The 12,118-nt window shown below is 43.8% G+C and overlaps 1 protein-coding gene across 1 annotated transcript in view; it reads left to right on the top strand.

Annotated features, from left to right (window-relative positions):
• CFH (complement factor H) overlaps window positions 1–7,621 on the top strand; it is a 91,169-nt gene extending 83,548 nt beyond the window's left edge. The window contains exons 32-36 of the mRNA XM_087829060.1: window positions 1,960–2,104; window positions 4,212–4,553; window positions 6,103–6,276; window positions 6,467–6,649; window positions 7,165–7,621. Coding sequence (XP_087685186.1) covers window positions 1,960–2,104; window positions 4,212–4,553; window positions 6,103–6,276; window positions 6,467–6,649; window positions 7,165–7,361 — 1,041 coding nt within the window. The 3' untranslated portion in view covers window positions 7,362–7,621. The remainder of the gene's footprint in view (window positions 1–1,959; window positions 2,105–4,211; window positions 4,554–6,102; window positions 6,277–6,466; window positions 6,650–7,164) is intronic.
• Window positions 7,622–12,118: the final 4,497 nt, after the last annotated feature.

The raw sequence follows: 12,118 nt of genomic DNA on the forward strand, positions 1-12,118 counted from the left end.
TACATTAAATTTATTTTAAAATGTAATTAAACTAGCAATTTCCTATCTTCTACATCCACAGATAGTTTTTTTTTTCCACTTAACGTTTTAAGATTGTTGATTAATATAATGTAGAGATGTTTGAGATCAAGTAAAAATGGATATGAAAATTTGCGTATTTCTCAAGCGGGACCACATTTAGTCATGAGATGACTCTACTACGTAGATCAGACAAAAAGTGAACCTCCAATGTTCTTGCAGTCCCCGGAGTGCAGAAGGTCTTTAGGATGGTGGTTGTTTCTGCAGTTTCAACACTGGACATAGGACTATGCTCGTACATAAGAGCTCGCCTCATGGACATGCTCAGGAATGACTTTGCTGGTGGAATTTATAGACCTGAATTCTAATTTCATTATACTCTGGACTGTAGAGTTATATTTATGTTAGTTGTTTGGATACTCCTAATTAGTGTTTTCAGTGGAATATTTCCATTTTATAGCAACAGGTGAACTTGCAAAGTGTAAATTACCAACGCCGACCGCATCTGAGAGAATCCAGTTGGAATGGGTTGACTCTGAGCATAATTGGCAAATGACCTACTCATGTGGAGGGAAGTCAGGGCAGAAACACTCAACCTGCGTAAATGGGATATGGGAGCCTGAAGTGTCCTGCAGAGGTGAGCTCGTTTACAACATTTTCAAAACGTATTCTTTTTCTTCTTACCTTGTAAAGGGAGTCTCTGTGTCTTAAAATTTTTTCATTAGCTATTTATTATGTATAGTTTTGCAGCTGGAAGGTAATTGAGAAAATAACCAAAACACTGTTTCTGAATATTAAGTGTATCGTGCATTCGTCAGCTATATAATAAACCACCCAGAAATATGGTGGCTTTAAATTAGCATAGGACAGTGGGCGTGCCCATTACTGTTGGAATACAATTGCTGCCAATTTCTCGTGTTACAAATGTGCCTTTGCCTATAACTCATGTGCTTATCTAAGGTCTGTGGATGCATGTGTCTACCTACGTATCTGTCTTTGTAGGCATCCATCTGTCTCTGTGGGTATCTACCCATCTACTCATCTGTTTTTGTGCGCGCGTGTGTGTATATATAAATGTCTTTATTGATTTCAGAGAGAGGAAGGGAGAGGGAGGGAGATACAGAAACATCAATGCCTCCTGCGCGCCCCCTACTGGGGATCGAGCCCGCAACCCGGGCCTGTGCCCTGACTGGGAATTGAACCTCGATCTCCTGGATCCTAGGTCGATGCTCAACCACTGAGCCACGCCGGCCAGGCTGTCTGTTCACTTACATCTGTCTTGAAAACACTGAGTTATTGCCACCACCAAATTATAATAACACAGAGTTCGTTCACGTTTCCGCTTTTCATGTCTTGCGGCGCCTCTTTAACTGTAGGGCACCTTGACCCACTGTCCTCAATATTTGTACCAGTTTCCTCAGGCTTAGAATATACAGAAAGCGTTTTACATAAACCTTCCAAGACTGATGGCGGAAGGAAGAAAAAGTAAGGATCTGTGTAGGCCATGAGAATATACACCCAGGGTGGTGTGTTAGTGACGGATAAGACGAAACAGTGTAAGGTTTAAACGCGGACATAGCATTATAACTTGATCTTTTGGGATGCCTATTACTGACCATTTCCTGAATTATTCTTCTAATATTTCTAACTTGCGATTTTTCACCAAGAAACCTAATTCTTGTATTTCTAGAAGCGCCAAGGTGCCCACCCCCACCTCAGATTCCCAAATCTCAAACTATGACAACGACAGTGAATTATCAAGAAGGAGAAAAAATATCTATCCTGTGTCAAGAAAACTTTCTAATTCAGGAAGGAGAGGAAATCGTGTGCAGGAACGGGCGCTGGGAGTCGATCCCACGCTGCGTGGGTCAGTAGCGGGTCCCAGCTTCAGCTGCCTTTCGGTGGGGCCCTCCCGCGTCCCTGTCGCCTTGTGGGGAGCAGCGCATTGCGGTCCGGGGGCGGAGATCAGTCTGCACCGTTCCGCTCCTCCTGAGAAATGAGCACAAACGGAAACGGCGGGTGGCTGTGGGAGTGCCAGAGACACACCGGCTGCTTATGCGCATTTTAGGCCAGAAGATGAACAGGGGTGACGGGGCTCCTGGGGCAAATGGCCGGTGGCATGGGCTTTCTGGAGCCCTGTGTCTTTGCAAGTTTCAAGTGTTTTTTAGTTATTAAATCATTTCATTTGTTCAAATTATCCTTACTGTAAAATCCCAGCCATCAGAAGGCTTCACTGTCCCATCGGAAGGCCACCTTGGCGCCTGACCCTTGCCCTCTGCTCTTTATACAGAAAAGGCTCCCTGCCCCGAGCCGCCGCATGTGGAGCATGGACACGTCGAGTCCCCTGGCGCCGCGGAGGACGGAGAAGAGACCCCGGGACCCCAGCTCTACGCACATGGCACCAAGTTAAATTATGCTTGTAATGACGGCTTCAGATTGTCTAAAGAAGATGGGATAACCTGCCACCTGGGGAAATGGGGGACTTCACCTCAGTGTGTAGGTAAGACAGCAGGCAAACTAAAAGCTTATTTTTGGTACAATAATCATCATGCCTTTGATGAAAATAATCATCAAAGGCATAATTCTTTAGATGTACAAATATTCCAAACCATTTATATATTTATGTGTCATTTATATATTAACACATTTTACCAAACAATTTTTGCATAAGCAAACCAGTCCCATTTTTGTTCATTTTATTGGTTCATAATGAAATCACTTTTAATTTTGGGGGGGGTTTTCCTACTAAAACTGGAAGTGTAGTAAAATCAAACCCAGCTATTCATCTAGGTCTGCATAGTCATATTCCTACATATTCATTTGGGTTTTAGTGAAGGCTCTGCTAGCAGGCTTCTTAAAAAATTTATGTTCTTCCTACAAATTTATGTCCCTTCTTTTTTTAAAAATATATTTTATTGATTTCAGAGAGAGGAAGGGGAAGAGAGAGAGAGAGAGAGAGAGAGAGAGAGAGAGAAACATCGGTGATGAGAGAGTCATTGATCGGCTGCCTCCTGCACACCCCCTGCTGGGGATCGAGGAGCCCGCAACCTGGGCATGTGCCCTGCTCAGGAATCAAACCGAGATCTCCTGGATCCTAGGTGGATGCTCAACTGCTGAGCCACACCCGGCCGGGCCCTGCTATGTCCCTTCTGATCTCTTACAATATATGCTACTTTTATTAAGGTGATTAATTCTCATGTGTTTCTTTTTATTACTCATGATTGGGTAGAGAACCATTGACAGCCCCATTTTTAGATATGTTCCCATTTTTGTATCAAGTTCTTGGTTCAAGCTGACAGCTGGACACAAAACACAATGGTGGTTTTAGAAGCATTTGTGTACCTTTTCTGTGATGTGATATTGGCACCTGCTGGTCATTTTCTTTCAAATAAGAGTACCAAATATGACAGCCAGTATATGAAATAAGTTACATTTCAGTTAATGAAATATGCATTCTTTTTGTGTGTGTGTTTTTTTAGGACTTCCTTGTGGACCACCACCTAAGATTCCCAATGCTAATATGTATAATGTGTTAAACAGTTATCAGTATGGGCAAAAATATACGTACAGCTGTCTCAAAGGATTTGGAATTCAAGGACCTGCATCTGTAGAATGTGAAGGAAGAAAATGGTCCCCTGAACCAGAATGCGCAAGTATAGTGTACTTAATTTCATTCTAAGGCTGACAAATATCTATAATTCAGAGCATTAATGATACAAATATAAAACTGCAGTCATTCTAGAAGGTACCTCTAGAAAGTTCTGGATTCTGGTAGAGAATTCATAGCCCCAGTAATATGAAAACTTTGGCAACAGGGGCCGAAGTATTTCATTTTGACGTCATCTGAGTTCACTTTCCACGTGTCCAATGGACATCCCATCGCTCTTCCTGTATCACAGCTGGTCCCTGCCTACCAATCTCAGCATTATTCAATTCACCTTTTAGTTTATCAGTTATCTCCTTATAAGTACATAATTTTCAAAGATGTTTGATGTAATTATGGGAAACAGATTTAGACAGAAGCAAAACATAGGAATATGTACATGCTGTAGGTGGTCCGTATGGACAAATAAGAATTTGGATGTAAGAAGTGGGTCTCAAGCGTTACCTGTCTGCCCATCTCCTCGGGCTTTCAGTATCACCGTTCCCGCGGTACACTTTGGAGAAATGTAGAATCATTCAGTGTAATTAAGTCACGACTGCTAACATATTTCCAAGTTACAAGAAAAATATTATACAGGATGCATTGGTTTGGTATATACCTAATATTCTAGAGTATAATTATTGGCCAATATGTGTTTTTAAAGCTTTACTGAACAAGTATATGGGTGTTTTTTTGTTTTTTGTGTGCGTTTCAGAAACAACTTGTTCTCAGCCACCCAGCATTGATAATGCCATCTTTGTGGGCCCGAGGAAGACATTATATAGGTCAGGAGACCGAGTGACTTATAGATGTCAAGAATATTACCAAATGGATGGATTCAGTTATGTAACATGTAAGAACAACAGGTGGATAGGATCTCTAACATGCAAAGGTATGTTGATGAAATTTTAAAATTTATTTTTATTATTACTTTTTAATATGTCTTTACTGATTTCAGAGAGAAGAAGGGAGAAGGCGGAGAGGTGAGAGAGAGAAACATCAATGATGAGAGTCATTGATCGGCTGCCTCCTGCACACCCCCAACTGGGGACCGAGCCCGCAGCCTGGGCCTGGGCCCTGACCAGGAGCCGAACCCCGATCTCCTGGGTCAGAGGTCGATGCTCAACCAATGAGCCACACCAGCTGGGTGAAAATTTGTTTTTAAAGTGTCTTTAATAATATAATACAAAATTGCTTCTTGCATCAATAAAAAAAAGACATAGGTTCTGGTTTAGGCCAGACCGAGGAAGGTTAACGCCTTAACCTAGAGGAGTGAGTGTGTCCTCAGAGGTGGGCGTTGGAGCCCCAGAGGTCTCAGCCGCATCGGAGTCCCTGGGGGATTGGTAGGACTGCAAATGGAAATCCACAGGCTCAGCTACCTCGGAATCAGATACTCCAGGGCTGTGACCCAGAAACTTGAAGAATTCCCAGCAGAGTCTACGCACACATTTTTCCAGGACAGTAGCTTTAGCCTGTGATTCCTTTATATCCACCTGAACCTCACCCGGGAGCTGCACATTGCTCACTGCAGCGCCCGTAAGCACGCCAATGACTGAAGAGTATTTTTATAAAAATTATAAATTCCGTTTTCCTCAATTTCTGTTTGGATCTTCTAAGTGGTCTTCTTCCTTCACCTGCTTGGTTATCCCTCCGAGCAGGGATTCTTAATTTTTTCTCGGTGCGTCTTTTTCTAAGGACCTGAAGCTACAATTCAAAAGCATGTTTGCAAACCAAATTCTGATGCCAAATAATCTCTTTATTATGAGTTTCTAGGGTTTATAAATCCATTTTGAATTTATATAATTTATGTTTATTTTATTAAATGTGAAGGAAAATGACCAGAAAAACCATCACCCTTTTTTTCTTTGCCTTTAAAAGAAATTGTTTAAATCTGTAGTGAATTTATTGGGGTGACATTGGTTAATAAATGGTGTTGGGAAAATTGGACAGATACAAGCAAAACAATGAAATTGGGTCACCTTCTTACACCCTACACAAGAGTAAACTCAAAATGGATTAAAGACTTAATGTAAGATTCAAAACCATAAAAATCCTAGAAGAAAACATAGGCAGTAAAATCTCGGACATTTCTCGTAGCAGCATTTTCTCAGATGTGTCTGCTCGGGCAAGGGAAATAAAAGAAAAAATAAGCAAATGGGACTACATCAAACTGAAAAGTTTTGCAGAGCAAGGTCATCACTTTGATGGGCCTGAAAATCTCTATTAACCTTCGAGAGAGGATGGGGAAGAAGCTTAACTCACCCAGAAAAACATTGCTTTATCTCCTTTGTCGCTCTTCTGTGTAAATTTGTGGGAATGTCCAGTCTTAATGACAGGTGAACTGCTGGCTTTAAGTGCCCAGAAGCAGGTGGGAATCCCGTTGGCCGATGTGCGTTCTCACGAGCGCGGCTTGGGGACCCGTGTTGTTTCCTTCTGCTCAGATACTTCCTGCGGCAGCCCCCCCGCCGTGGAAAACGCCTTTGTGCAAAACAACATGCCCCGGTATTCGTCTGGCGACATAGTACGTTACGCGTGCAAGAACTCTTTGGACCTCTTCGGCAACCCAGAAGTGTCATGTTTAAATGGGAACTGGACAGACCCACCTCAGTGCAAAGGTAGGGTGTCAGTCCCCGTCCCCCGTCTCTGTGCAAAATACTTGGAGTGGGCACCTGGCTCTAGTGCTGCGGCCCAGCCGCCCTTCATTGGGTGATTCGGGCTGAAAGGGGCCAGTGTCCCTTCCACCTAGCCCACGGCCACCTGAAGATCTGCCGATCACTCAGTAAATCCAATAACATCTCTTTTTAGAGTCCAGGTGGAAATGTGGGCCCCCTCCTACTATTGACAATGGAGACATTACCACGTACCCATTGGCACGCTATGCCCCGGGGTCTTCAGTGGAGTATCAGTGTCAGTCCTACTACGAACTTCAGGGAAACAGGAAAATAGAGTGTCGCGATGGAAAGTGGAGTGAGCCACCGAAATGCTTAGGTGAGTCCTTTACTGTCCTTGTGGGCCCCGGGAAATACATGCAGTGACTGTCACGCTTTGCTGTTTAGAACAGAACTTTCACGGACTATCAGCCACTCTCTTAGATGCTTGACAGCCAAATAGTAATACGCGAGGTTACGAAGTTTGAGAAATTCGTGAGCAACCAAAAGCTATTTGTCTTTATTTTACTTCATTTTCCCCATCACCATTTATTCCCCTGCACCCTCCCCACCTCCGCCCACCCCCTTCAGCGATTCTTCAGTGAAAGCTCTTCATAGTGGACTCGGGCCGACATGTGATGATCACGCGTTACAGATAGTACCTCATTTTACTGCCATTGGTCGTCTTAAATGACTCACGTGTACATGATGGGTTTTCAGTGCATTGGTTTGGAAAAGATTTTGAGAATAAACTCCTGGATCTGTGTAGAAGATTCTACATGAAAATCTAAAATTCTGTGGAAAATATTTGGATACTAATTAATGCTTTATGTTCCCTTTTTTTTTTTCCTTCAGACGCTTGTGTAATATCAGAAGAAACCATGGAAAAACATCACATAAGGCTTAAATGGATAGATGCAAAAAAAATTTATTCAAGAACAGATGACTATATTGAGTTTACATGTGAATACGGATACAGAAAGGTGTCACCAGACTCTGCATTCCGAGCACTCTGTCTAGAAGGGAAAGTGGCATATCCCACTTGTGCATGAAATGACAGCTACGTGGCAGTCTTAAAATCAAAGTAGGCACATTCATTCAGAATTTTTTTATTATTAAGCCAAATTCTTCACAATTTAGTTTTTCAAGTAGGTTTAACTCATTTTTATTCATAACTCAAAGTTTGTGTTAAGTATTATGTGGACGATGTCATTAGAATCCGAGAGACCAATGAATCACTTCCTAAAAGCATCTCATTAAAATGGGAGAAACCCAAAGGCTGCGTGTTCTGTTCCTGAAATGTCTGTGGCCCGAACTGAGCTGCGTTCCCGGCCCGCTCCCACCCCGCGTTCCCCTCACTTCTCGAAGCTTCCTCACAACCGCTGAGGCTTTTGAGACTCTTATGTCAGAGGAAATGGGAAGACATGCTTGTCTGCACCTTCAACATAAAATTACTTCACAAACACGTAAAAACCAAACTCTGTCACACCCGTGCTGCCAATTAGACGTTAAAGGTTATTAGTTAGTGTTGCTTCTCTACCAGTAGCTTAATACACCCCAAAAGTGACGAGATGCGAGACCCTCTGCATGTCCATCTAGCAGGTGTAATAATTCAGACAAATCATAGAGAGGTGCTAGAACCTCAGTGGGGCAGAGCCGTTGTAACACGGACATGAAAACTGATGAAATACAAGGTCAGGGACAGTCACACCCGCACATCCGCACAATGTGCCCTGAGCGGTGCCCAGAAGTCTACAGGACAAAGGCCGGGAGGAGGTACAGGGACGCGCTCCCTCCACCGCAGGGAACCGGCGCGCGGGTCTTCAATTCCTGTGTTTCCCACTTCTCTGTCCTCAACCTATGTCCCCCCGAACCACAAGACATGCTAGTGTAACATAAACAGACCCCGAGGGCAGGAGCGTGCGGCCTGAGAGGCGTAGAGAACTCTGCCACGGCCAGGCGGACACTGTCAGGACAGACTCCCCAAGGGAGGCTAGCGGGCCATCAGGCAATCTCATAGGCTTCTGGTTCCCATAGGGGTGTGTTGTCAACCTGTTGAACAGCCCCCCTCTTTGGTAGATGATACATGGCCCCCCGTGGAGTTTTCGTGTGTACTTTGTACCGAATGTGCTTTCGTGCGCTAGTGTTGTAAGTACCATCTGTTTGGGGTTTCTCTGAACTTTCTGATGGACACCAGTCTCTTTTCCATATTGTTGTTTTCGTTTAGAGACAATAGGATCGTCACATTTCATCTCACACCTCTGTGATATAAATTAGAAATAGTCTCCAGGTTGTTACTGGCTTTTGGAGTTCATGCTCATTTTCTGAGCAGAAAGTTTTGAATTGTATGTTCTTACAATTATGACCCGGACTGAATGTACTCTGTGTGCGGGTGCGTATTTCTGGACTCCCTCCTTCCCACGACACCCTCACACCGTGATAAACTGACTATTTTCCATCTAGGTATTTAGGGTTAAAAACCTTCCGGTTGTTTTAAGGAATTTTCGAATCATGTTGTCAGTGATTTTGTTGTTGTTAAATAGGGTCCTTTTACTTGGGCCATATTGAAAGCATAAATTAATTGAGAGTTGACATCTCACTGATAGCAAGTCTTCCGATCCACAAACATCATGGGCCTCATCATCTATTTGTCTTTAAATTTTTTCTCAGTAATGTTTTGCAGTTTGCAGTGTAGCGATCTTACCAATATTTTGTCAAATTTATCCCTTAATATTTTAAGGGTTTTTTTTAATGTTTATAAAAGATAGTGTTCTTTTTAACATTTCATTTTCTAAGATTTTTTTCCCCCCAATATAAAGAAAATGCTTTTGTGTATTAGTTCCAGTAACTCTCTTTTTGTGAAATTCTGAGAGTTTTTTTCAATTACAAATTCATATTCTACGCTCTCCTTACGCTGTTCACGCTGTTTTCCCTGCCTCAGTGAATTGGAAATCACCTGGGCCGAATGTTTTATCATTAAGACACTTTTCATGTCCTCTGGTGTTTCCCTTTTGAACTTCATTGTATCTGATGTTACCAGACCCACTCACGTTTTACACAATTGCTTAATACAAGGTTTGCAGTTTTCAACGTTCTGTTTTTATGGTGTCACTTTTTTTTGTTTTGTTTTGCTTTTTAAATATATTTTTATTGATTTCAGAGAGAGGAGGGAGAGGGAGAGAAACATCCGTGATGAGAGTCATTGACCCGCTGCCCCCTGGGGACCCCCTGACCGGGATCGAACCCCTGACTTCCTGGATCCCGGGTCGATGCTCAACCGCTGAGCCAGGCCACCGGGCACGGTGTCATGTTTTGTAATTGGCGTTTAGTTTTAATTTAACATCAGTAGTGAATATTGATGGCTTATTTATGCCATTTGCTAATCGCTGCTCATTTGTGCCATCTGTGTGTCAGCATTCCTGAGAACCCCCCGCATTCTTTCCATGAGCCTGTGCTTTCAGCATTTCATTTTATACCATTTGTTGGTTATTAAGTGTCTGTGTTTTTAGTAATTGATCTAGGGCTTTTCATATACGTTTTTGGCAGTCACAGTAGTAGATTATTAATGAAAAATGGAGGGGCTTTTGCAAAACTCACTGAACTTTGATATTTACTGAGTCACCTCGATAAACTAGCTTCTGGTGTTTCCCTTAAATTCGCGTTTCACAACTGCTCGTGCAGCGGATCTGAAACCTCGCGGCCCAGCACCTGTTGGTGCAGCACCGGGCGCCCCAACATGCTGCTGCTGGTCAGCGTCCTGCTCGCCCTGTGGGCCCCCTGGGCTCAGGGACGGGGTAAGTTGAAAACGACCTGAGTGTTTAGCTTCCTTCTTAAATGTGACCTTGTCCGGGCTCGTTTGTCTTCTTGCTGTTGCGGGTGTTAATCCTAACCCCAAGGATATTTTTCCTATTGCGACAGAGAGAAACTTCGATGTAGGAGACACATCGACCGGTTGCCTACCCCACGCGCCCCAGCCTGGGCCAGGCGTCGAACCTGGAACCCAACAGGCAGCCCTTCGGGGCCCGGCCGAAGCTCTAACCCCGCAGGCACCCCGGCCAGGGCTGTCTGGGCTTTTTGAAAGAATTGTCGAGTGGAAAGTATCTGTGCTGTAAGGTGACACTAAGGAGCAATCGATGGAATAATTGTCATGTACCCACCCGGGGGGATTAAAGTAGATTGTTTTCTGTCTTCTGAGTTCCACAGTGTGGGAGCCACTCCACAGGGACTAGGGGGGAGTCATGTGAAGATGCTCCTGATAGTGTGGCTAGAAAACATGTCACAGAAAAGCTAGATTATGTCTCCAAAATGTCTGGGGGACTCTGACTTCTATACACGAAAATTTGCAGAGCAATGCATATTTTCATCATCTTAGAAATGACAATGATTTTATACATTCTTATGTCAAATGTCATGAGGCCAAAAGTTTTTTAAATGTTTACAACATTTTAATTTTAATGTTATATAGTACAGGTCATCAATATTATAATCAATTTAATATTTTACCAAAATTGGCTATATGTGAGAGATGTATTTCTTTTTTTAAATAAATATTTTCGTATACATAGAGATAAAAGGGGGAGATCTGTAATACTTCCAACAATAAAGATAAATTATTAAAATAAATATATTCTTAATTTCCAGTGTAATCTCAATACATTTTAATTGGTGTTTAGAAACCATGGACAATTGTTGAAAATTTAAACATTTTTAAAAGCACTAGTTATTATTACATTTTCAAATACTGCACTGTCATTTTCTGTCTGTCATTTATTTTATAACTCAGTCCTCCCATTTTTGAGTTACCATAAATTAAACTTCCAGTAAGCCCAGCTATGAGCAGACTATGCATCCCTGTGCATTATTAATTTCATAATTTGTTGATGTTGGAGTTTGTATGTTGTTTAGTTGGGTCAATTTCCTTCAGTAACAACGATAACAACACAGCAAAGCTCCCTAAGTGTCCAGTTAACAGCACCCCAGTCCCTGGTGCACTCACAGGAGGGGCTTGAGCGTCCACTGATGTGATGTCTGGGACCAGTCCCTCCTGGGTCTGGAGGGACAACCCTACCAGGCGCCTGGGAGGACGGGACTCAGAATATTTGTGAACAACCCTTATCACAACTTCACAAGCCAAGGAAGCTGAGGGCAGAGAGAGGTATAGCTGGCCGTCCAAAGTGGCTGAGCGATTGAGGGTCAACCCAGGAACCGAGAGGTCGCGGTTCGACTCCTGGTCAGGGCTCCTGCCCGGGTTGTGGACTCGATCCCCAGCAGGGGGCGCGCAGGGGGCAGCCGATCGGTGATGTTTCTCTCTCCTGAGTGTTTCTGTCTCTCTCTCCCTCTCCCTTGCTCTCTCTGAAATCAATAAAGATTTTTTAAAAAAAAAACCAGGCAAGAGTACCACCATTTAACACCTAGTATACTAGTCACTGATGGCTGTGTAACAAATTCCCCCAAACACACTGTCTTAAAACAACAGCCTCTCTGGTCCCATTGTTGGCAGGGGCAGGATTTGGAAGCGGCTTAGCTGCCTCACCTGAAGCCACTCCCTGCCCCGCTGCCCTGGGAGGCTGGCCAGGCGGGGGCTGGGCTGGGCTGGGCTGCAGGATGCACTTCCAAGAGGGCCCACACCCAGGGCTCCTGCAGGAGGCTCAGGGTCAGTCCACCTGGGTGTCCCCACAGGGCCTTGACTCGCCCAGAGCCAGTGACCTGAGAGACCTGGAGAGGCCTCCAGGCCATTTATGACCTGGCCGCGCACCGCCCCTCAGCCGCACCTGCTCCTGAGAACAGAGGCCCTCAGTCCAGCCTCACC

Source organism: Miniopterus natalensis, chromosome 21 (assembly GCF_054644295.1).
Source record: "Miniopterus natalensis isolate mMinNat1 chromosome 21, mMinNat1.hap1, whole genome shotgun sequence".
Classification (NCBI taxonomy): domain Eukaryota; kingdom Metazoa; phylum Chordata; class Mammalia; order Chiroptera; family Miniopteridae; genus Miniopterus; species Miniopterus natalensis.